Here is a 25,676-nt window from a genome sequence, read left to right on the forward strand (position 1 = left end):
TTCCTGACTGAGCCTTATAATGTAATTGATGAAAACTAATAATAAAGTAGATGAAAAACTGTCCGTGACTCATTGGCTGGTGGGACGCGTGGGGTTACGTCAGCCTGTGAGATGTGCGGGACCGACTGTTAATTGTGAGGTCTGAACACGGATGGAGTGAGTTCTGCAGAGCTGAGCACTGGAAGGACTTATTAAAAAGGAGTTATTAAAAAAAACCTGCAGTTTGGTAGCTGAGATACTCAGGGGAAGACCAACTCCACACAGCTGAGAGGCAGATGATTGGAGAAAAGCCGGGCATCGGTTTAATTGAATTCGACAAATTTGTTCACAAAGTTCAGAGGAAGTTTCCAGGGTGATGAGCTGCTGTTATTTTAAGTTCTTGTCTTATTAGGAGACTCATGCTGTATTTGGAAGGAAAAAGAGGTGGAGGAAGGGATGGAAAAGAAAGAAAGGAAGGAAGATAAAAAATGAAAGGAGGTGTGTATAAAGAGAGCGGGATTAAGTAAGGATGGAAGGGAAAACAAAGAAACAAAGAAAATGAATCGATTCCAATCAAAATCCTGTCATCTCTTCTCTACAGAGAAGACATCGTAAATGAAACGGAGAGATGCGGCTTCTCCCGCCGCGGTGATCCGGGTGGTGGGTGAGCAGGTGGGATCGAGTCTACACTGGTCTCTGTGGGCAGCAGCAGACAGGAGGAAGGCTTTCCTGACAGCATACAGCTGTTACTCTTAATTACCTCCCGTTATGCGTGTGGGGTTAATTAAACCAGTTTGGGTGAAAAATAAGACATGAATTTCCTAACAAAGGATATTAGGTTAAACCCTACACATCAACGGAAAAACCCGGAATGTTTGCCTGTATTAGCTCAGAATTTAGCGTCTCATTTAGCTAGCGAACGTTCATTAGCGCCACGACATCGCTAGCAGAAAGCAGATTGGATGGTTCGGTTCATTTCCTTTTTCCTTGCATCCGTTCATGTTAAAAAAACCAAAAGCTTGCATTTTCTAGTCAAGCACATGCTGTTTTCAAATTAAATTAGCCAGTTTCTTCCTGAGTTCGGTGAAGCTAACGGCTATGTGTTCGATAGCAATGAGGGACTCAGAACTGACCCAGAGTCGCCAGTTACTGTGTGTCGCGTTATAATAATGACCGAGATGTACTCATCTCTTGGCTACATGTATTCATAATATTTGCAGCAGAGTCAGTGTCTGCGTGTGTACTATCTTTAATCACCTGTGCCTCATTGTGCGCGGCACACACACCTTAGCTCATTAAAATGATGGATCGAGCCAGAGGGGAAGCTCTCGGTCGCTCCAGATTTGTTCTCGTTTAAAAGGCGTTTAATAGGGGAACACCTGTAGGGAACTGCTCTCGTTTTCTGACAGCAATCAAGACGCCTGGCAGATGCACAGGAGAAGGCATGCGTTTGGCATTTTAGTTTCTGTACGTCCCAATATTTGTCTGTGGATTTGGAAGTGAAGTGTGTGTATAGTTGTCATAGTGCAGTGGCTCTCAATGGGGATGTGCTGAACACTATACAGTTTCTAAATCAACTTGTTAGTGGGTTGCCTAAATGACTAATAGGCCTTAAAGAATCCAGATATAATGAGGCTTGGTGTTGGGTTCTAATAAAATACATTTATTATGGGCCTTTATATCCTGTCTTTAAGAATAAAAAACTAGATTGAATGTAACAAAATCGCATTGTTAGAACAGTAAAATAAATGGGTGTATCAAGGGCTTAGTAATGCTTCCCATATCGTTTGTTGTGAATGTCAAAGGCAATATATTTTGCCACAAAATTGTGTTATATGGCTAATACTTTGTTTTAGGTTTTAGTCTGGAAAATGCTTGTTTTTGATACTTAAAAAAAAAATTATGCATTGTCAGTTTTCCTAGTCAACCAATGTTGACTAGGAAAAATAATTAGGCAAATAATTTTACGTATTGTTGATCCTATGCATGCAATTTATTGCAATATTACAAATTTTGAGTTAGTACATATTTATTAGCTACTTTTCAGTTGATGTCCAATGTAAAAGTTTATTTTTTTATTTCTTTTTTTTTATTTTTTACAATCCCTAGGACAGTTTCTTAATACTTTGGTAACTTTTTAAAAACTCTTCACACAGTTCTCATAACCAACTTTCAACTCGGCACAGCAGTTGATTTCACATTCAAAATGCACTAAAATGACCTTTTCAATAATTTAATTCATGTCTCAAATCAACTCATTCTTCAGGAACACTACCAAAGATTTCACCCAACAAACACTGTCACTCATTAAACAATGACCTAAAATCACTAACGGCAGGTAGCATTATACAAGATTTTCTTTAGAAAAGTTTCTTTACAAAACAAGAATTACACTGCAGTATGTTACATAATTCATGTTTACATTATAGTACAAAATTATTCCCTAAATTATATACATTTTCCCCTTTTTTTTTGTAGTTGTTGAGATTGAAAGATTAACACCTGTGTAGGTGTTCAGTTACATCTAATTGTTTGATATTGATAGTGTTTAAATTTTTTAGATTCAGATATTTGACTTATTCAATTTTGTATTATGTTAGGTTTTGAACTGAAGTTTAAGTTTTGAAAAGAGAATGTAAACGTGCAAATTGGTGTTTGTGTCTAAGTGAAAAATGTATTCATGTAATTTAAATGATCATTGAATGAATTTAATTTTGCAATGATAAATGATCCACAGTTTAGCTCACACAGACTGTTGTGATCACTGTGTGAAGAATTTTGATACAGTGACCTAAGTATTGAGAAATGTTTCCTTGTGATTGTAAAAAAAAAAAAATTGAAAGGTTAATACTTGTGTGGATTCAGAATATATTTCAATATAATATTACAGTAGAAATGTAGCAATTTTGTTGCAAAAAGTTGAACAGTTTTGAAAAGGGTATGTAAACGTGCAAAAGGTGTATAGATTTTTGGTGACTAAATAAAATAACGTAATTTACTAAAGGTTCTGACAAAATGTTGTAGAATGAATTTTTAAAAAAAAGAAAAAAAAAGGTTTGAATGAACGAGTCAATGACTCACTCAGAGCTCACAGAATTCACTGTTTCATACTGTGCGTGTTTGAATCGAGATCATGATCTTTTTAAGGATCAATCATGCAGCTCTAGTAGTAATGTAGTAAAATGTAGTAATGCATAAATAAGCCACAAAAAAAAAAAACAAGCAGGTCAGTTTCAGTATTTTGATTTATTTTTTTTCTTCATTTTTTTAATGCTTTTTTGTTTTAAGAAACAAATGCTTGCAGATGTCAAATGAATTAACACTCACATCCTCACCCCTTTTAGAGCGTGACTGACACAACCAACCCACAAGAGCCGGGCCCTCGGCCAGCCAATCACGACCACCCCAGATTCTCAAACCGACACCCACTTCCTGTTAAGTGCATATGTAAATCGAAAAAAATGATTTCTTTTGAATAACGAAAGTGCACAGGTGGAGCAATACTTTCGTAAACATAACATCCCTGCATTATTCCTGTATATTTCTTTCATTTTTGCAGGATATCTTGAGCTGGAATGAGAATCTGGAAAAGACACCGAAGGTCAGGATGCAGGGATTTGTTTCCATTCATTCACTCGTTTGTAAACAGCTTATCCTTTTTTTTCTTTTCTTTTTTTTTCTCATAACCCTACATCAACAGGTTTAACAAGGCCTTTTGTCGTACCGTCCGCGCTCCCCTCGCGTAAGACAAAAAGGTTAATCAATAACATGGTTCAAAATAAAGTTTAGTGATTGTGCTTTTAAAACCAAAGTCAAACATAGAACAACAAACATCGACAATGACAAAAGAATAACAGTGCATTACAAAAAACAAAAACGAACAAACAATAACCCTCAAAATGTGGCACTTTTCCTGGGGCAGTTTAAACACTATTACAATTTACAACCAGGATGGCGGCTATAAAAAAATTATATTAACTGGCGTAATTTAAAATTATTCAAATAAGTCAAGGAAGACAAATTTAATGTACCACAATGGATTATAAAAGGCAGTTAGATATGTATACACGTGTATGTACATGTCAGCCTGTCCCTTTGTGCCTGGAGTTTCATTACAGTAACCGCTGACTGACAACCTTCTCGCCAAGGTGAACAAAGCCATAATCAGTTTCAGGAGCTTACGGACGCATCATATTGCATTGGAATCAAAACAAAACGGCTTTAGCCCCCTCTCAAATGTACCCTTCGCTTTTGTTTTTTTTCTTCTTCTGTCTTTTTTTCTTCTTTAAATGCACATTGAAATTAAGGTAAATAAATGAAGTTGGATGGTTGGTCAGTTTTCCAAACGTGACTCTGGGTCGGTAGTTTTCCGATACCACCGAGATGGTCAAACTGCACTGAAGATGGTTGCTGAGGACGTTTAAACAGCCATTTTTTTTTTTATCTTCAGCTCTCCACCATCTGAAAAATAAAAATTGAAGCATTATAGTAAGCATCATACAAGGAAAAAAATACACATGTACCATCCAAAGAGAGATCATGCACATTAACAGTGTTATTTCTTATTTTGAATGAACTTTTATTAGTTTTTTTTTTATATTTCTATTTAGCTTTCAGTTAGTTGCCAAGGCAAAAAAAAATGTCACCTAATATTTTATTTCAGAATTATTTAAATATTTAATTTATGTGCGAGACTTCCCAATGCATTAGCCGCAATAGGTAAATAACTACAAGAATAACAACAAAGTGCACTAATTATTAGGGGTGTGACGAGATCTCGTGCCATGACTGTGTGTGAGGGTGAAGTTAGCATAGAATATGCCACCGCTACGTCTACATTTACACCTCCACTGTCGTTTTGCTTTTTGTAGAAATAAAAACCACTTAATTCAGTTGGATAACGGTCACTTCAATTCCACCCAGCTCATCCAACACAAGCTCGATCATGTGACAAGATGACTGACAAGACCATGGCGGAGGATTCGTTGCACAACAGAGCCTAAAAAGCGTCTGACACATGCGCGCTCAGCACCGATGCTCCCTATTCACTAGAGTACGCAAAATCGAAAGAGAAACGCGAGCGCGCATTCAAACGCGATTTCAATACCCCACATTTTAAAAGCGGCTCCCTGAAGCATGCGAATATCTCCCAATCTGAAAGCCATCTTAGGCTGGGCTGTGCAGTTGTAACCATCTCTTAGCTCTGTATCATGCTTGAAGAAAAAATTGTTCTTTATTTGCACTTTGTATATTGAGAGAGTACATTGATTAGAGTTGCACTTAATAAGACTAAGAGAAAACGGTGTTATTCATTTTTTATTTGTACTGTTTTTATTTCTATGATCAATTTGTGGAAAGGAGTTCAATTAGGAGGTCAAAAGTTTTATAAGCTCATAAATCATGTGCAGTTCTAAGGTCTGAAGAGACGTGGAATCATACAGGAGAGAAGCCAGTCAGCTGAGTTTGTGGCAAAAACTTATACAATGCTTGAGTATTGTCTTTTACAGCATACTGTATGATAATTCATACTCAAAATAGAACTGAAATGACATTCATTACAAGATGATTAGTTAAAACTAGGGCTGTCAATCGATTAAAAATTTTAATCGCGATTAATCGCATGATTGTCATGAGTTAACTCGCGATTAATCGCATTTAATCGCACATTTTTTATTTGTTCTAAATATACCTTAAATTAATACTTTTCAAGTTTGTAATACTCTAATCAACGTGGGCATGGATAAATATAGATGCTTTATGCAAATGTATGTTTATTATTGAAACCATAGTCAATATAGCATGAAGACGAGACATGTTTCAAAGGTCATAGATGTTTTTCAAAGAACTTGTTCATGTCTATTAGACACATGTAGAAAGAACAAAGAAATACCAGGTTCCCATTACTTCTCTTTCTTTGCACTGAGCAATTTACTAACACAAAAATGTTTAGATTTTTGCATGACAGGGCAGCTCTTCTGAAAATGCTAAATGTACATTTAGCATTTATTATTACATTGTAGTCTCTCTCTGTGCCCATTTTGATGAAGCTAAATTCTCAATAAATTCTCAATAAAACGTATATTTTACTGTTTCTGTTGTCAAACAACGGAATGAATTTGAAATGGTGACTGAAACGCGACAAAATAAACATAACCAGCTCTCCCTTCCAAGACGTTAATCTGCACAAAAATTCTGATAATCGAGCTGTCGTCTGGTGAAATCAAATACACATAAGCTAAAGACAATATCCGTGCTCTGATTTCGGCTATATTTGTAAAATTAGAGAAGCAACATAATATCTGTGTTTAACTGAATTAAAGCGCTGCTTTAAGAGAGAGAGAGAGAGAGAGAGAGAGAGAGAGAGAGAGAGAGAGAGAGAGAGAGAGCGTGCTGAGAGAGAGAGAGAGAGAGAGAGAGAGCGTGCTGAGAGAGCAGTAGCCTACCGGCGGTACCGGTATATTCTCAGAAACTAAATAAGGTTTGGGCGCTTTGTTGAAGGGAAAAAAATCGCTAAAGGGGTCTGCAATGTGGCTAAGTTGCCAACACTGTGTATCTCCATTTCTCCAACTAGGGGTTGGGTCACGGGTCAAACAGAAAATACGCGCTGCGTTAATCGTCCGTTAAAAAAATTAGTGCCGTTAATATGATTTTGCGTTAACGCGTTATTAACGCGCTAACTTTGACAGCCCTAGTTAAAACACTTCAAAATGCACCTGCAGACTATTTTTCTAGTCATGTATTTCATCATTGAGAATTTCTTAAAAATACTGTGTAAAAAAATCTCGTGTCTCGTCTTGTGAGCTAACGTTCTCGTCACACCCCTACTAATTATAGAACTATTTGTGCTACAAACCAGTATGTTTTTGTACAGGTGAAATAACTGCAAGCGGATGACACAGGAAGCCTCGCACATTCAAGTTACAAGTGGCCATGCCTTAATCTCAAGAATCTTAGAAATGCAGATACATTTGGGGTGTCAAATTCTGCTCCTGGAGGGCCAATGTACTGCAGAGTTTAGCTCCAACCTGCCCCAACACATTTGCACAGAAGTGTCTAGTAATCCTGAACACCTTGGCCCTGTTTACAATTGGCATTAAGATGCATTTTGGTCGATCGGATCACAAGTGGACAACGCAAAATACAGATGTAAACAGGGTCTAAAAACGTTTTGAGCTTGTCCACTTTTGACCACTTCCAGAGGTAGTCAAAAACCCATTGGACCGGATTCATGTGGTCAAATGCGTTCGAACAGCCTTTAATTTCCAGGTATGTTAGAAGTGAGGACATACCTCAAGCTCCTCCCCATCTATCTGGAAGGCTCCTGTGGTGTTTAGCCCAACATCTACAGGGTTTCTGCGGGCCCCTGGAGCCCCCTCGCCTCTCCGCCGTCCACCGGACCCCCGAGAGGACAGTGAACTGGAGGAGCTGGGCTCCCTCTCTCCACGAGGACTGTGGATGGCTGGGAAAGATGGGCGACTATAAGGTAGGATGTCCTCTGAGCCTGAAAGAGACAAGATAATGAAAAAGGTAGGTAACTTGACCATTATTTATTGTAGGATTTAATGTGAGACAACAGGAATGTAGTGCAGTACCTGGGTGGTGGCGGCTCTTCTGGGCTGCACCGGCATCCTGTTTGCTGCTTTTCCCCGTTCTTTGACCCCTCTGTATATCTTGGCCCTCCCGCCGCTCTGAAGAGCTGGTCCGGGTGTCTGAGCCATCTCGGGGCCTGGGTCCGCCCGGACCCGTTCGCTTGTCTTTGCCATCAGCAGAATTGGATCTGGGTGACATGGCCCCCCGTGGTCCCTCCGGGATAGTTTTGGCCGGGTGTGTTGGAGACTTCAGCATGGCTGGGGGAGGAATCGGAGGAGGTGGAAGATCTGTGAGGAAACAAAAATGCCTAGTTCTGTCTTGAAGCTCTAGATGGCGCAGGCTGATAGGTCCTTAACGAAAGCTGGTGATAATTACAGCGTTAACTACTTTGCACAAGCTGATTGGTTTGTGTCGCATCTGCAGCCAATAAGCCTGATGGACAACATTTAAATGGCTGGTTAACATTTACTATAGCAGTTTGCAGCGCACTTTCAGATTTCCTCAGAAACCCTCCACCTTCCCCAGCTCCACCTGTATAAATCTGCTATGGGTAATTGATATATGCTATATGTAAAGGAGTGATATATCTATTGGCAGTAGCTAGTTCCTGTACTTTCTCTGCAGCAGCCGCATGAATCTAGAACAAAAGCAGTGCAGCAGATCTATTCCGTCAAGACTAAATACATTAACATTGTCAATTACATTACCATGCTAAAAATCTTCTGAGAGTTGTCATTATAGAAAAGGCATTCACGTTTTGTGAATGTTTGACAATATCTTGTGTCAGTGTACTAATGCTAGCATTTGCCATACAAGTTTACGTTTTAGCTCACTCAAGACACGCTATATTCACACATGCTTGTGTCCTTCAGAACCAGACGTTTAGCTAATTGACACCAGAACTCATTTGTCTGGCACCCGGAAGGTGCCATGGAAACACAGCTGTGCCGTTGCATTGCAACCCTCCAAACAGCTGCACGCTGGAGCTCTTTCCCACCGAGGTGCCGCTAGTCAGTCGAGAAACTGTGAATGACGGTTCATCACTGTCACTGGATGTCTCGGCGCTTCCCGTGCCAGTTATTCAGGGTTGTTTACGATTGCTGTTCTTGTTAAATATCATGGCCTAAAAAAAGTCTGTCGGTGATGGATCCTGTAAACTTGTGCCAGGGACGATGAAACCTGATTATGTTTTAAATCAGCATGCCCAGAGACACAAATATACCCGTTACGTAAACATTGCGTCACTAAGACGTTTGTTGACTAAAATTGTGCTTGCGCGCTGCGTCAACATTTTTACACATTCAAGGTCAAAGCACACCGAGCGCGTGTCTCGTTTTGTCGGGGAGAGCTTAGCCCGCCTTCATCACTGCTCTAACACTCAGGAAAATACGAGAAGGATCAGTCGATCGTGGATGGTTTTTCTAAGTCTTATGGTGTCTTGCAGTAAGTCAGGCGGCGGATCGATGCCAGGGTGAGAGAGACGGGGCACATTTCACAGGAGCAGAAGAGAGCTGTTAGATTTACGAGGGGTCTGTGCTTTATACAACAGCTAGCGCTACTGTCCTTATTTGCTTGTGTAGTTTCTGCGTCGCCATGAAATTACTAGTAAAACATGTCCTCCTTGCTTAGGTGAAGTTTGAATGAAAGTTTTGTCATCGCAGGAATAAATTACTTTTTAAAATAGGAAGCAATTGTAATGTTATTTCACAGTATTACAGTAAATGCAGCCTTAGTGAGCTAAGACTTTAAACATATTTAAAAAAATCCAACCAACCCCAAACTATTGAAAGGTAGTGCATGTCTTTGCAAATGCATCAACTATTTATAAACTTGCCTCTTACATGAGATCAGATGGTAGTTTTAAATCAACCTGAGCTGCATTCAAGCAGGCACATAAAACATATTTCTACTGTCTTCCTGTATTTTATTTTAACTTGGCTGCAGTGCAAAAGAATCTAATGGTAGCCAACCAACCGAAACCTCTAGAAAATGGCTTCAGCTAGAACTAATGGGCAAATGGCATGTCAGCTTGGCTCATGAATAGCTAAATTTAAATTATTCCTACAGCTCTGTTTTTAAAGTTCTCAAAAACAAGAATATTCATCATTCAAATTCGAAGACCTTGATTTACATGGTCTTGAACTGATTTGCATCTAGAATTTCTTTTTTAAAATTCTATATTTTTTCTAGTTATGCTCACTACAAAAATATCTAATCAGCTAAAAATTGTTCTGTGAAATTATTGAAAAACAGCTGGAAAAGTCGTGAAATTTATCCAACCTACATGTATTCTGTTCCTTTCAGAAGCTTTACATGTTTTCTAACTCGTATTTGACAACCAAAGACGTCTGGCATTCCTGTTGAAAACTTTTTCCTTAATCTGAATAAAAACTTTTAATAGAAGCATGCAAAAGAAGGAAAATAAGACAAAGAGAGGGAGGAACGTCTGGAAAAGACTGTCTCTTTTCTCTCCAGACAGAAGTGGAGGCAGATGAAAGGTTAACAGGGCCTTCTGGAAAGGAGTTGGAGGAGGACGAGATAATAAGCCTGGTGTCACCCAAAGCACTGAGCAAACAAGAGCAAAATTAACAGGGGCGGGAGGGATTGCATGTTTGATGCGTGGTATTTGGGGGGTTGGTAGGCAATCTGTGTTTCATATCATTTAGTTTTGAGTGTGTTTGTGTGAAACGCATTCAAACGACAAACTCCTCTGTGCGAAACACTGTATTTAAACCTCCCACACAGCGTAGCTTGACTAAGGCCTATCAAATCAAAACACATATTCAACTCAAACTTCAGCTGACACAGACTGATCAATCTGGGTCTCTTCAGCGGCCAACAGCGAACAAAGACGAGAGGGAACGGAGAAGATTAGAAGAGGGGGAGGAAGAGATTACAGTGAAGGGAGGGAGCGAAGGACAGATGAGAGGGGCTAGTTGATCTGATAGAGCCAACCAAGGCCTGTGTGCTTCTGATATTAAATCTTAGTGTCAACACACAAGGACAACTGACTCAGTGACGAGACGCAGCAGATGAGAACGTGCGCAGAAATACACACTTGCACAAATGTGAGCAGAAATTTCGGATGCGTTTGTGAGCACTTGCTTTTTCAGTTCCACACACATTACACACATTACATGACCTTTCTGAAGGCTTCAGAGCTTTTCAGAAACTTGGGATCCTGCTGCAATTTCATTAGATACTCAACAGGACTTGTCGCTTATGACACACTGTAGTTAGACGCCACTGTTCCACCCCTTCGTGCTCTTCATTATATAGTGTAGGTACTTTGGACATAATATATCTATGGAGTTTTTAATCAACGTCAGGATTTTAGATTAAAATGTACTGTATATGAATGAATTATGACTCCAAAATAATAATAAAAAAAAAACTCCAAATGATCTTTTTGTATTTCAGGCTCATGAGATGAGTTTTGTAAATTTAATATTATAATTTTATTCTAAGTAAATGCAATATTAACAAAACAAAACATTAAAATATTACCAACGTATTATATACATTATAAATAAATATATATATATTTATTTATATATATATATACACACACACATTTTTAGCTATATTTTTATTTCTTAAAAATATTTTAAATTCATAATGATAATACTTTGCTAACATGTTAATGTTTAGTCCCTTTTCTTAAAAAAATATTTTAAATGAATGCATTTTAAGAAAAGAATAACAAAAAATGAAAGATTATAATGTAAATCATATTTATAATGTAAATTATATGTTTGGTAACATTTTAATGTTCAGTGTTTATTTATTTTGAATTTATAATTACAAAATACAGTTACATTTTAATCTTCCTTTTTTATTATTATTTCTATTATATATATATATATATATATATATATATATAAATATAAATAGTAAACATATTTAGTATTCATGAATCCCATCCCTAATGACAGTGTACAGAAAGCAGAATTGTGTGTGTGTGTGTGTGTGTGTGTGTGTGTGTGTGTGTGTGTGTGTGTGTGTGTGGACGTACCCTCTGTGTAGGCCTCTCGCCGCTGGTAGCCTGTCTGAGCAGCTGGATGTTGTTTTTGCCTCTTTAGGGGCCTCCTCTGACCCGGGGCTGCGCTAACGTTACTGTCTGTGGACACTGGGCTGCCTGGACGGTGTCCCGCAGGGAGGTTTTGGTATTTCCGTGCTGCTGGCAAATTAGAGGACAGAGAGTTTGCTTAGTTCAGCTCTATTAAAGGCTGCAGATTTGACTACGAATTAATTCAGAAGCTGTGGAACGTATAGTATTAAAGTTAGTGTCCTAATTTGAAATCATTAGCATTTAAATTCATGAGCAAATATTAACAACTTTCAGTGGAACACTTCCATATCCTCCATAATATGTGGCATATCTTTAAGTGAAAATAGAATATTCTGTGGCTTTGTCCCTCACAAATTGATTCAGGAGGAGGTTTAAAGTCTTGCTAAGAAACTGTTCCAGTACCTCCAGACACTGGAAGCTGATGGTGGCCTTTCCCAGGATGCTTTGCCACTCGTAGACCAGCATATTCGGCCGCAGCTGCCACGGCCTGAGCGAAATCAGCATCGGTAAAGAAAGATCCGTCTGACGAGCTGACGGCGCTGGAACGACCCGACGAGGCGTTGTCCTCCTCTGAAGCCGAGCCCCAGCCGTTGATCATAGACCCGGTGACCGAGCTCTCCAGGTCGCAGGTGCTGGAGGCCGGGGTCTGTTCCAGGCCCCGCAGGAGAGCCCTCTGCTGGGGCAAGTGCTGCTGGTGAGGGTGGCTGTGGTGCAGGTGGACTCGAGCCACCTCTGCATCGGTCTCGTCACCCTCTTCCTCGTCCTCTTCTTCCTCCAGGCCATCCGTGTCCAGGCCCAGGGGGCTGGAGATGTAGCCGTACGTGTGCGGCGGGGAGAGAGGGCGTGGTGGAGGGGGTGGGCTCACCAAGAGTCGCCTATAGACGTCAAATATATCAAAACTTGTAAATGCTGCGGAAGTGGTTTGAAAAGAAAAGCATTAGCGAGCTGTTACATACCTGCGCTCATGTAGGTCAGGGTTGTCCTGCAGCATGGGATGCATCTCCTCCTGAGGGGACGGGGTGAGGGTCGCGGTGGACTGGTGGCTGTAGGACACGGCGGCAGGGGAGGAAGCCGCTCCCCGTACAGGAGGCGTAGGTCCGCGCTCCAGCTCCACCTCTTCCTCCTCCTCTTCAAGCTCGTCAGGCTGCAGATACATCCGAGATGGCGGCAAAGGGCACTGCAGGTCTGTGTCATAACTGAAGACAGAACAAAAGAACATGTGATTAGAACATAAAAAATGGAAAAATTTAGAACCGTCTATCTTGAGTTTCCCACTTATAAATTGTGATGTTTGTGCCTAATCATGTTAGGTTTTAATGTTTATATAAAATAATATTTAATATTAATATATATATTATTAACATTTTGTCATTTTATTTCTTTTTTAATAATTCATTTCTTTTATATTTATTTTAAATATTTAATATTATTTAAATTCATACATTTTAAAATAATAATATATTCACAAATTAATAATTAATATTAAAAGGGCTTGACGTTAACGTTATTTGCTCACCAGCAACTGTGGCTAGTGGTTTTCCAAAGTTTCTAGCCACTCAGCATTTTCACTGGCCTCAATTTTGACATCTATACCATGGGGAAAAACTTCTATTTAGATATTTTTAATATTATCTCATAATTTGACAGCAGATAAATTAGGCTGCTTTCATTTAAGACCTGACGCATGGATCCATTATACTGTTACACGTGCATTTTCTTTCTCAGCTGTTTACGTTCATTAAAACATAACTGACTGTGTTGTTTACATGAATACTTGCCAAGACCGGCATTTTGACATTATTTTGTGTGTATTTGACTGTTTAAGTGCAAAAAGCAGCGAAGAAAACCCTCAATTTAACAGTGAGAAGCAGCTTTATGCGCACTTTGGATGTGAAGAATGAGTCAAATTATGTGCAATCGCATGCCGACATTCAAGCATACACACCAAAAGTGAAAACCTGTTTGTGTGTTGACCTCACCTGTCGTCCATCGAGAGTGTGTATTCCTGACATGGTGGTGGATTAACCGGAGGCGGCGGCAACAGTTCGGTCCAATTCATTGTGTTCTGTTTGGCCTGTTTAGTTGTTCGCCCACCTTTTTTCTGCCCTTGACTTCCTGTAAAGCAAACAAAAACACAAACAGCTATAGTAGTTCTTAGCCCACAATGCCATCTGAACTCATAAATTAATTTGATTGCAAACCAAAATGGGTTTATAAACTCTGGTTCATTTCATTTTCTGTTAGTTTGTTTGCTGAGCTTGATGCATGTGTGAAACAAATGGCACTTTTACACTCAGGAGAAGCAACATTAATGACACCCACACCATAATTTATGCGGTGTAAAACGCTTATGTGCATTATCTCTCTATTTGTAATTAACGCTGCGCTCTCCATCAAAAATGAGTCATTTTTCAAAACTAACACTCTCCATTGCCCAGAGGAGAGGTAGAGTGAGAGAACATTAAAAAGAGAAACATTGGAGGCCAATTAACAGAAAGGAATTAAAATTCAGAACCAATGAGCTGTGAGGACCTCCACGCACTCAGACCCTCTCTTTAATTACCTGAACTTCAAATACAATATAAAAATAGATACGATGCATTACGCTAGCAGCCTTGCATGCGCCGCAGAATGGGGCTCATTTATCTTTGTCCCGCAACAAACACCAGCTTTCTGACAACATTATCCCCCCTTTCTTTGAGTCGGATGGATGAAAGCCGGAGTAATTAATGACGGTGGGGCGAAACGCAAAAAGGGAGGGAGGATATCCTCCAAATCAGAAACATCCTCGGAAAATGCGGCAGACCTTAGAAATCTGCAGGGAACATGGTTTTAACTAAAGAAATTAGGAATGAGGGAGTGATTGTTGCTGCCGTGTTTAAGATATGTGGCTGTGCACCTCAGAAATCATGAGGAAGAATCACCCCCTTTTGTTCTGACATAAATGTTTCTCTTTGTTCCCCGCAGTTTCTTAACAATGAGCAAACGATTTGAAAATGTCCTGTTTTGCATATGATTTACTGCCTCTTGAAGTGATGAAAAGGCTCAGAAATAATGGAAATGAAAAGAAAATGGAATAATGGGTAAATTGCGAATGTTTAGTAGGTTATGTATGCAGGTTTTGTAAGAAATGAACCATCGGTTGGTGATAGATGGATAGATGAACAGATAGATAGGTCAACAGAACAATAGACGGATGTCTTACCAGAGGTGCTGCTTCCCCTGTCCGAGCTGCTGTAGGTTCCTCCTGTGAGGGCGTCCTGGGCCTGGTTATAGGGGATGGTGACTGAGATGGGACCCTCTCCCCGGTAGTGGTCTAAGGAGTTACAGTCAAGAGATTGAGTTTTTATTGTACATCCAGGTGAGGCATTATATGCCAGAGTAACTGAATAAAAATTATTTTGTGAACTAGATAAAAGCAGACACTTTAAAAGAGAACGCATCAGAGTGGAACATCAGACAGTCGAGTGGTAAAAGGTTACAAAAGGGTTTCAGTCATAAGCTGTTATGACTTGTTGGTGACTGGTTTCAATTGTCTACCAAGTGTGAAATATCACACCCACACACACAGTTAGATTCATGCAAGTTGAGTTAGAAAGCAAACACAATTACCTTTTTAGTGGCACAATATAAAGCAGCAGATAATGGATAGCTTTGAGCTTGAGTTACATTCCCCCTTATTTGTACAGTAATCTAAGATCTCTGGCTTCACACTGTTCTGAGACATCCGACACTTCACAGCCTCCTCTTTACCTTCATCCCCATCCAAACAGTAAAACAACTGCTATAAATATGGATTAAGTTGACTAGCAGAGCGTCGAGTTAAATTACACATATACACAACACGAGCAGCCGTGACAGATATAAAAGGGGTTAGAAAGTCAAAGAGCCAGAGATGTAAAGGTGCCAGAGATGCTATTAAGTATCAAAATTGCGTAACACTTTTATTACGGTCTGAATATGAGGAGACAATTATTCAGCAAGACAAGAAGAGCAACTATTTGATGATGCACCTTTGTGGTAAACCGAGAAAACATGGCATGGGTTTCTTTGAAGAGTTTAAACTAGTCTTCACGATAAAATTTGAATAAATCTGCTTTAACTTTTTGGGTACGATTTGAATGAGGAGACAACTGAATAACAAGACCAGAAGTGCAGCAATTTGATGACACACCTTTGTGGTAAACCGAGAAAACATGGCATGGGTTTCTTTGAAGACTTTGAACTAGTCTTCACGAACAAATTTGAATAAATCTGCTTTAAATTTTTGGGTACGATTTGAATGAGGAGACAACTGAATAACAAGACCAGAAGTGCAGCAATTTGATGACACACCTTTGTGGTAAACCGAGAAAACATGGCATGGGTTTCTTTGAAGAGTTTAAACTAGTCTTCACAAACAAATTTGAATAAATCTGCTTTAACTTTTTGGGTATGTTTTGAATATGAGGCAACAACTGAATAAGACCAGAAGTGCAGCAATTTTAATGACACACCTTTGTGGTAAACCCAGAAAACACGGCATGGTTTTCTTTGAAGACTTTGAACTTGTCTTCACGATCAAATTTGAATAAATCTGCTTTAACTCTTTTTGGGACCGCAATTAAATCCACAGAACTCACCCTTGTTCAGTTTGTTTTGTTCCATGACGTTATACTGCAGTGGTGTGTTGATGTCGGCCTGTTTCTGAGGCGTTCCCTGGCTGCTCTTCCAGCTCTGCTTCTCGTTAAGGTCCGCACTTCCTCCTCCACTTCCGCAGCTACTGCTGTTCATGTTGTTGTTGGCCAGGCTGGACTGGATGAGCTGGGTGGTGGCATAGGGCGTGGGCTGACCACCGGGTCCCACGAAACGGCCGTCCTTCAGGTTGGGGCTGTTGAAGGTCTTCATCTCGTTGATCTTGTTGGAGAGGTCCACGTCGCTGTAAAGGCCTGTGTCTGGAGCCAGCAGGTTGCTGGCCTTGTTGTCCATTTGGTTGCCGTAGTTGGCAATGCAGTCAGCTGGACGATAGAAGGAGGGGTAAGACATTTTGATAGCCAAAGGACTTAGTAGACTGTTTAGGACCTATGGATTTGAAAACTAATGGATGAAACTCATGGAGCGAAGACACTAGGTTGGTTTTAAAATGCAGATTAGCTTTAAAACCGAGAATGATGTGTTCAGACAGAAAGGATACTTGAAACCAAAAATTTCTAAGATGATGTGGATCACCCGAAATTCAAATACTAAGATAAAACTCCCTGATACCGTACAATCTATTTTTTCCCTACAGCTTTTCCCTCTTCCACGACACAAGCCAAGCGTGTCACTGAGTTTCTCAAGCAGTCGCGTGAAAGGCATCCCGGCTCATCAAGCAGGATGTTCCAACACGTCCGAATCAAAAGCCTCCAAAACGAGGAACGCTGTAAAAGCCCATCCTCTGACAGATCCAATTTTCCCCGGCTCATAAAATATTCAAATCCTCCCTGGGATCTGAGCAAGAAGCTTGGCGCGTAAATACCGCGGCCTGCCATTGGACAGATTTCGAGCGTAGCTCATGTTTCCATAAGTAGGAACGGCTCTGCACTTCAAAGGTTGACGTATCAATGATAAAAGATCCCATGGAATGAGACAAACTAAGTCGTAAGTCTTTCCAGAGAAGCCCTGTGGGTACTGATCCGGTTAATATCCTGGAGATTTTTTAGTATTTGGCACACCAGGCAAGCGGGTGTCAAGCTTTTAACATGTCATGCTGTGAGAATCACTCAACATTTATCCTTCATTCCTGCTTTGATGAAGGCGACATGGATAAGAATCTGTTAGTGAAAACACTCCAAATAAACGGATATCAAAGGTAAAGCAAAGCTTTTGGGTTAGAATAGCCCCATCTATGGTTTCTATGAATGGTATGAACAAACACAAAGCCTAATCCTCAGGTCTACCCATGAATATGGGAGCAAATTTCTTAGATTCAATAGAAAGACATTTTCTAAAAGGATTGGATCCATTTAAGGGTTCTGTAATGAATGAAATGCTCTTAGCCAATGGCTTAGTCACACAAGCTGATATCTAGGAACAAAAAAGCTCTTGTAGTAACGTTTAAATATCATTAAATGAACCAACAGTGACACCGCTGTCCAAACTAAGACTTGCTTTGTGAAAACTGGGTGACTGTAAATTAACACTACTTTGTCACTTTCAGTGTATGTGTCTCTTTGGACTCACGAGTCAACCTGGCGTTCTTTTGTTTGTAAAGTAACTTGCTGACTCCTGAAATAAAGCCACCTGGAGGTGCTCCATCACTCCTCCTCTTTCCTCGCCCTTTCTTTTTCTTTTTTTCTCTCGCAGGTCTATTTTGACCTCTGTTACTACTCCTGGTTTCCTGAATAAGCGAGCACTTAGAGAAACTGCATTAAAAGGTTCTAACGGCGGTATGGAAATCAGGCGGCTGATTGGATTAGCTGGACTACAGCCTGCAGGGCCTTTTCAATATCGGGAGCTTTTATTTTCCCTAAAAGTCCACGTTCCAACAAATCACACAGTCGTGTGTCAAAGGAAGGACACAATACTTATATTGCATTCCATTAAACTTGGAAAGTTGGAATTTCCTGCTTGGAACGGTGCAATAGAACGCCACTTCTTCCAAGCTGGAAACTTCAGTGGAAAGTAATAAGCCAAAACTTCAATGAGATTTAGGAAAAAGGCATTGCACGAACACGGCGGTAAAAGAGGGAAATGATCACCGTTAATGGTAATTGGTTGCTTTAAAATCAAATAAAACACATAATTTAGTCACAGTTACCATAATAAAACCTGTTTAGCAAGTCTTTTCCTCAATTGTAAGTAACTCTTTCAGAGATCGTCTTTCCTCACTTGACGCTTTGAGTAAAAGCGCTTACTGAATGAATAAATGTGAAAAATAATCTCTATTGATAATCATAATTTTGTTTCTTTAAACATCAGCTTCCATGCATTTTAAACTAAAATGCTACATGTTTGGAAGTGCGAGATAAAGTGGAATATTTGTACACCACTACACACTCGCGCGAGCACAGGCTTACCTGGGCGGCTGTAGGTGGCGAGGTTGCTGTCACTGTTTCCGTTGCTCCCGGTGCAGCAGTTGATGGTGCAATCGTTGTGATTGGAGCAGCTGTTGGGCCAGGTGTCCGCAAGCCAGGGCTGGGTTGCCGGTTCACCTATATTCAATAAACCCGGCCTAAAAAACACAGACACAATGTGATTTATTACAAACTTTAATTTGGAAACGGTAAAAGGTACCCAGTCTTGTTTTAATTAGGTTTTTAGACTTTTTTTTTCACTTTTATTGGCTCAATACAGAGAGGAATCATTTGAGGCCAACACGGTAACATTGAAGTTTTAGGGCTGGGCTAACTGTTTGTCTGACCAATGGCAGGCAGAGGGAAAACCATTCCATTTGGTGGTGCTGAAATGACACACTTCAGCTTTAAATAAGAAGCCCATCCCATCTTCTTCTATCCCAGTGCATCTCTCAGGGCTGTATCTGTGCTAAATGGATTGTTTGCGCTCGAGTTGCTCGTGGCTGATGACACCGTTTCCCTGAGGCCTCGTGACCGTTAGATCTCTGTGTGGATTACCCAAGCGCTGGAGAACATTGCTGCTCCAGCCTGGGAAAGAAAAACACGAATGAACCGAGCCATCGCTAAAGGAAGAGAGCTTGGAGCTCTAAGCGCATGCCAGGGTGTCACAGTCAATCACCATGATCTCAAGAACTGGAGAAGGCTCTGGGTAAACTCATATATGAATACACCCAGAGCCGTAGTAACCGTTTCTAACAAATCTTGCACTTAAAGTATGAGATTTTGTATTTTAAAACACTTTTTTGTTAGACAATTGGCTAATGTGATAAAACAAGGTCACATTAAAATGATTCTGAGGAAACGGATTCAGAGATTTTTTTTTTAGGGACGTTTATCAAAGGCACAAAAAGAACATCAAAGAAAGAGTTTTGTGCAACGTGATGCTTCAAAGCAAGCGCTCATGCCTTATATCCCTGCAGCATGGTCTGTCTCTTTCTTGTATTTTTCTAACAGACTCTTTAAGCTTCAAAACCGGCATAAACCTTTCCTCCAGGCAAGGGCAAAGACCTCCTCAATGAAAAGATAGACTTTAAAAGACGTCATAAAGGGAAAGACACACTAAGTATCGTCTGCAACTATTCAAACAAGGACAAAGATGTAACACATTAACAACTGCACATGAGCATGGGTGCACCTGCATGCAAAATTATTCCATTAACATGGTAGAAACGAAGGGCTTTTGTCTCATTTGGGCTCTGCAGGACTCCGTCTCAATGTACAACCTCCAAAGGCGTCTTTGCCAAGACAAAAATGCCCCCCAGTGTCAACAAAATGCAACTACACTACAGCACACACCCTCCACATGGACATTGTTGGCTCCTGATGAATATTAGTGTGGCTATTTTAAGGTGTTAAATAACAAACGTGTTTTTTTTTAAGAACATCTCACCTTCCCGCACTGCTGACGGCCTCTCCTCCTCTCTGATAGGCCACTGTAGATAAAAGAAATTACATTAATGAAGAAAAAACAACATGGAAAACATCTAAAATGTGTCCTTTTGTGTTCCACAGAAGAAAGTAAGTCATACAGTTTTTGAATAAAACGTAGATGAATAAATGATGGCATATTTTTAACAGTTTCAAGCTAAGAATGCTCATCCAAGCTTGCATATTTTCTTTCATATCTTGCAAGCCCCTGCGTTTCAATTAAAACCAGTAAACGTATGGAAATGAAGCTTGTTTGGTTGAATTTGCTACTAAAAACAAGCGTTCTCTTTCTCAATCATCCGCGCCTCTCTCGCCCCTTTAATAAAAAACTCCCAAAACTAGGTGAGTCAACAGCAGTTACAGAGAGATTGCACGAGATGAGAAATAATGAAAGGGTCTAAGTGTCTTTCTCTGGCATGTAAAAGTCATCCGAGTTCAATCCTCACGCTAGACCAGTTCCTCTCTTCGTCTAATTGGCCACAAAACTTCTGATGTCACAGCTTCCTATCCAGCGTTAGCGCTTTGATCAGCTCCTTTGCCAGTTCTAAAAGCCCTCTTTAGTCAAGCACTCTTCTCTTTAAGCACTTTCCTCCCTCTCTGTCTTTTATTTTTGACTTCGTTTTATGCTGACAAGTCCATGCGACTGAAGTTCTCTTTGATTATCCATGTAAACCTCAGACTGGGGTTCCTTTCTTGTGGCCAGATGTATTTTTAAAGGGAGACCGTGCCTCCCACACTTTCGCCTGGTGGTGTCATATTTGTTTTGAGTTCTGCTGGGCAGAACGAACGTGACTGAAGCCAGTGTTGAGGGACACTTCATTACAATGGCTGGAAAACATTATACCGCAGTGCACTTTCCAACTCCACTGGCCAGGAAGTCGTCACACTCTAGGGATTGTGGGAATGATGTGCATATGTGCTGTGAGGGAGGTGTGATTACCTGTGGGGGTGAAGGTGAAGGAGGGCACTGCAGACACACAGAACAAAGAGAAAGAAAAAGAATGCATTATTCATCAGATTCATATTTAGAATTGTTATTATTCAAAATAGCAGTACTGTGCTGTTATTGGAAAAAGTTTTCAATAAGGCATTTGTCGTCATATTGTAGAGCCTCTGATGTAACAGGTCTGTTACCAATTACACAGAACATTAAAACCTCATCATAAATACAGAGTTCATTTCATTCTCCTTGTCATCTGATCTCTGTGGTTTTACAGTTGTGGGTTTGTGTGTTTTATTCACTCTATATATCTGCATAGAGGAGAACATATTGATATCTAGATTTTAGGGTATTCAGACTGGTTGCTTATACTTGCCCAAGTAAAACGAGTTCTCTTTACTATATTTTGTCACTATATGTGTAATTGTAAACATTGAATTTTCCATCAATTTAAATGATTTTTTAACATCCGCCAGGTGAAAATAGCAAGTTTGATTACAGTATCAATAGTAATACTGATACTTCCCACAAAAGCTTATATAGTATATAGTATTATTACAATAAATCATTCATATAAGTATATGAATATAATGCATTTATGTTAATGTAATTTAATAATAATAATAAATATATATAGATTTGTTAAAATATTTGTATTTTATCTGTATCTATTATTTTATTAAGAATAAAATATATTAATTAAAATGTTTAATTAAAAAAATATATTATATTATATTATATTATATTATATTATATTATATTATATTATATTATATTATATTATATTATATTATATTATATTAAGACACGTAACATCAGATGGCAAGCATTCTTGCCAGGCTGCACTTTATTAACTTTGACTTAAATCTATTATAACACATGCCCCTCGATCTGATTTAAAATCTAGTTTCTTTCATGTTGATCAAAGGCTCCAATAAGCAGATGAACACGGCTGAATCAATCTGAGCGATATGGGGTCAGAATTCATAATAAACAGCCCGTCAGAAACATCAAAGTATCAGCGCAGGAAGCTGTTGCGCGTGATGCCGTCAGGATTGTTTTTTTGCCAGCGTTACATTGATACATCAGAATTCAACACCTGCTGTCTTCACCTTCTCATCTTCGCATATTTACGGGAAAACAACCTTTAAAATTGTCAGCCGCCGCCGTCCTTTTCAAATGTCACGTTTATCGGCTGCGCTGTTCTGGTTCTTGGCAGTGCTCTGAGAAAAGATGAGTCTAATAGATTGGCCAGTTTTTTTTTTGATGATTTTATCCTGTATGCACGATGGTTTTGAAGCAGAAGGAGATTGACGCTTGGCAGGCCAAATGCAGCATGGGAAAAATATAATTTGATGGATGATCAGTAAATCAAATCTCGCAGGTCTGGGGATGATCTGCGTATTTAAACAATTTATCACACACTCACAGGTAAACGCACATGCACTCACTCACACACTGCAAGATTATACATCTTTCCCAGCCGCATCAGCCCGTTCCACCCAGAAAACAGATTACCACTTCATGTGTTTACTATTATCCACCTTTGCTCAAACACGTTCACGCTTAAGAGACTCGCAGCAACCGGTTCAAACATGGCAACCTGTGGATTCTTGTGGCTTGCAGAGCAATACAGGAAGTGGGAAAGTCTTTAGTAGTTCAATAAACACTAAAACCAGAGGTCAGGGGCCCTTCATGGTGTTAAAAGTCCCTTTTTTCAGGCACAAAAGACGCTACTTTTTGACATACTGTATGCAAGGCATAAGTTTATACTATCATGCACAATGTTATTACTTCTAAGCTTCCAAGACTAGATAACATGGCTATAACTAACTAGACTATGACATTTCTTTAAGTTTGCAAGCCATACAAGCACATATCCACATGCAATCCTTATAATGTTGAGCCTTGCAATTAGTCTTTGTGTTGTGTAAGATATGTTTTATATAATTCCACCAGCATTTAGAAAGAATGCCTCTTTTAAAGCAGCCTGTCAACCTCGTGCGGTTGTCGAAACAAGAAGTTGTTGAGTCATCCTGGTAAATGAATTCAGGTGCTCTCAACCTTGAAAAATGGACATATTCATTTTGGCTTTTTTTTTTTTTGTGCTCTTGTGGTCGACACGTTCAATTAACTTGAATGCGTCCCAGCCTTGGGAGTCTATGAATGCTAACGCTAATGAATGGCTTGGATCTTTTCCTTTAGATTCCTGCCAATAAACATTCCATTAGCTTCATGTCCTTGAGACACGCTAGCTATACCAGCATTGTTCCGTTCACCGTCTCTTCAATGAAGGAGAAAACGGAAAGAAAGCTCTGAATTTCGACTGTAAGGAATTCATTGTGATTCATCAGGGTCAAACAAGGAAACGGCTTTTTAAAACACTGGACCACAAGGAGGGGGAAAAAATGATTTCTATGGCAGTGAAGAGATCAGACTCATCTACAGGATAAGTCAAGTATTTTCATACTAGCTTTAATAAAAGAGCCTGACGTTTGGGATTAAACCTGAGACAACACAAGCCAAACACGACACTACCAGAGGAAGAAAAGAAGATAGTCGATAGTAAAACGATCAAACATCTGCCTCTGACTAACACATGAACACACAGACTCCATATTAAAAGATCAGATGAGAGACACGCCACGCCTTCTTAATTATAGCTCAGAAACTCATAATTATTAGGTTGGGGTGACTAACCTCTTACTGATGTTATATTTGATGTATTTTTAAATCGTTATATGCGAATACACTGTCAAATCAGTAGTTTGAAAGAAACGTCCTGGACCTCTGAAGTGAGTGGACTGACCTTTGCGGATGCCGGCGTAGCTGCTGCTCAGGCCGTTTCTCTTCTTACGGTGACGGTAGAGCCAGATGCTGAAGACCATGAGGATGATCCAGCAGGCTGCGCCGATGCCTGCGATGAAGGCCGGCTGGCGGACCACGTCCGAGATCTGCTGAGAAATCGTGTTCTCATCGTCCAGCGGCGGCGGGAGAACACGACCCGACGAGTCTGAGATAAAGACGATGAGAAATGAAACATTTCACATAAACCACATCACTGATGCAAAAATTAAAGGAATAATCCAGGTTAAATACACCTGCAGAAAAAAAAGTGTTTTGTACTTTTCAATCTAATGTAGATCAATTTAATATTTAGGTCAATAAATAACTCACAATATTCTTTTGAATGTATCAAATATTTTACAGATGATAATATTAACAATTAATTTGATATCAAAAATAATACTTGACATTATAAACAAAAGCCATTATTCTACTTGAAACATAAAACAGCAACAGAAAAGAATAGCTTTATTTAGTGTGGTTCATTTCGCTATAAATCGTATTCATGATTAATAACGTGAATTTTGCTAAAGTTGACTTTGAACTGGAATAAGAAGTAGAATGGAAAATACAGTGCTTTTATCTATTATGTAAAAGATAAATTATGAATGACAAGACTAGTGTATACTCCCTCTCTTATTCTTTTTTACATTAAAGAGAAACTAGGGCTGTCAACCCAAAAGACATTTCACTCTGTTTGACTTGTTTTCCTCTTCCTCCCTGTTTCATGTGGGCATCACTTTCATCATTTGACTATGTTCAGATTTTTTTTCAGCCGGGGGGCAAACAGGTTCCTCCGAAACCTGAGCATCTCTTCCTCATCCCCCCTGTATTCCCTGCTCCGTTTTTTTTTTTTTTTTGTTAGTCTGTTCTTTGTGCTTCCTCTCTCGGAGGTTTTGTTTGTTGTTTGTACGTGACTGAGACTCCGCTGAGAAGCTGGGCCAGGACAGGTGCGTAGGCTGCAGAGATGCAAGAAAGCCCACGGTGTGACAAATGCTTTTGAGACCAGCATCCTCTGCTTCCAGTGGCCCTTTTTTACCTCGGTGTAAGGCCACAGAAGCACACTCAGCAGGGGAATCATGAAATCAGATCAGTCACTCCGTTCATTCATCCCACACTGCAAACTCACTGCCTCTACTGTGGATCTGTATGTGAGGTTACAGCTCAACTCTGTACTAGCAAACATCTTTCAATGTGGGACAAGTATTAGTATTATCCACAGCATGCTCAATCTTTAGTTATATTTATTCTGATGTATTTGTGAGGTAATATTGTATTACATTCAGGGTTTGAAATTAACACCCGCCAAATGCGCGTAAAAATCAACTGTGGTGGGTAACGCCGTCAAATCACTTGCCAATTTGGTGTGTAACATGTTTACTTTGCTGGGGAAGTTTGTGTTAAGCCGAATCTGCGCATATCTGGCTTACTTGAACATACACATCAACTACGCAAAAAGTAACAGCGTGCTTGTTCATTTGCATTGAAGCAAAAGCAAAGATTAAAAAGCATTTGGTAATCAGAAAAGACATTGCTATTTTCCAACATCCTAAATTTTTATGTTCTTTGTACTGTATTGATCTGTCCACCTAAAACACATTTTTGGTGAAAAGGATGAGGATGAAAGAGGAAGGGAGGAGATGGCTGGATGACAGGATTTTGTTTGAAAAAGAAATGAATGCATGAAATCCAAATTTTATAATAATATTATTATATATAGAGAGTA

General features: G+C 39.6%; 1 protein-coding gene across 3 annotated transcripts in view; it reads right to left on the bottom strand.

The window, feature by feature from the left end:
* Nucleotides 1-3,264: 3,264 nt before the first annotated feature.
* The window catches only part of robo1 (roundabout, axon guidance receptor, homolog 1), a 178,162-nt gene continuing 155,750 nt past the window's right edge, over nucleotides 3,265-25,676 (bottom strand). For 2 of the 3 annotated variants that reach the window (XM_081370602.1, XM_081370603.1), the window contains 13 exons: nucleotides 23,913-24,116; nucleotides 21,104-21,130; nucleotides 20,126-20,168; nucleotides 18,679-18,833; nucleotides 16,264-16,638; nucleotides 14,847-14,957; nucleotides 13,621-13,756; nucleotides 12,598-12,837; nucleotides 12,044-12,516; nucleotides 11,585-11,746; nucleotides 7,572-7,856; nucleotides 7,269-7,480; nucleotides 3,265-4,440 (listed from right to left, as the gene is read on the bottom strand). In XM_081370602.1, coding sequence (XP_081226728.1) covers nucleotides 4,426-4,440; nucleotides 7,269-7,480; nucleotides 7,572-7,856; nucleotides 11,585-11,746; nucleotides 12,044-12,516; nucleotides 12,598-12,837; nucleotides 13,621-13,756; nucleotides 14,847-14,957; nucleotides 16,264-16,638; nucleotides 18,679-18,833; nucleotides 20,126-20,168; nucleotides 21,104-21,130; nucleotides 23,913-24,116 — 2,438 coding nt within the window. In that variant the 3' untranslated portion in view covers nucleotides 3,265-4,425. Of the gene's footprint in view, nucleotides 4,441-7,268; nucleotides 7,481-7,571; nucleotides 7,857-11,584; nucleotides 11,750-12,043; nucleotides 12,517-12,597; nucleotides 12,838-13,620; nucleotides 13,757-14,846; nucleotides 14,958-16,263; nucleotides 16,639-18,678; nucleotides 18,834-20,125; nucleotides 20,169-21,103; nucleotides 21,131-23,912; nucleotides 24,117-25,676 lie in introns of all 3 variants that reach the window. The other variant, XM_081370601.1, reaches the window with a different exon arrangement.

The sequence above is a fragment of the Scardinius erythrophthalmus genome, assembly GCF_964197995.2.
Source record: "Scardinius erythrophthalmus genome assembly, chromosome: 7".
Classification (NCBI taxonomy): domain Eukaryota; kingdom Metazoa; phylum Chordata; class Actinopteri; order Cypriniformes; family Leuciscidae; genus Scardinius; species Scardinius erythrophthalmus.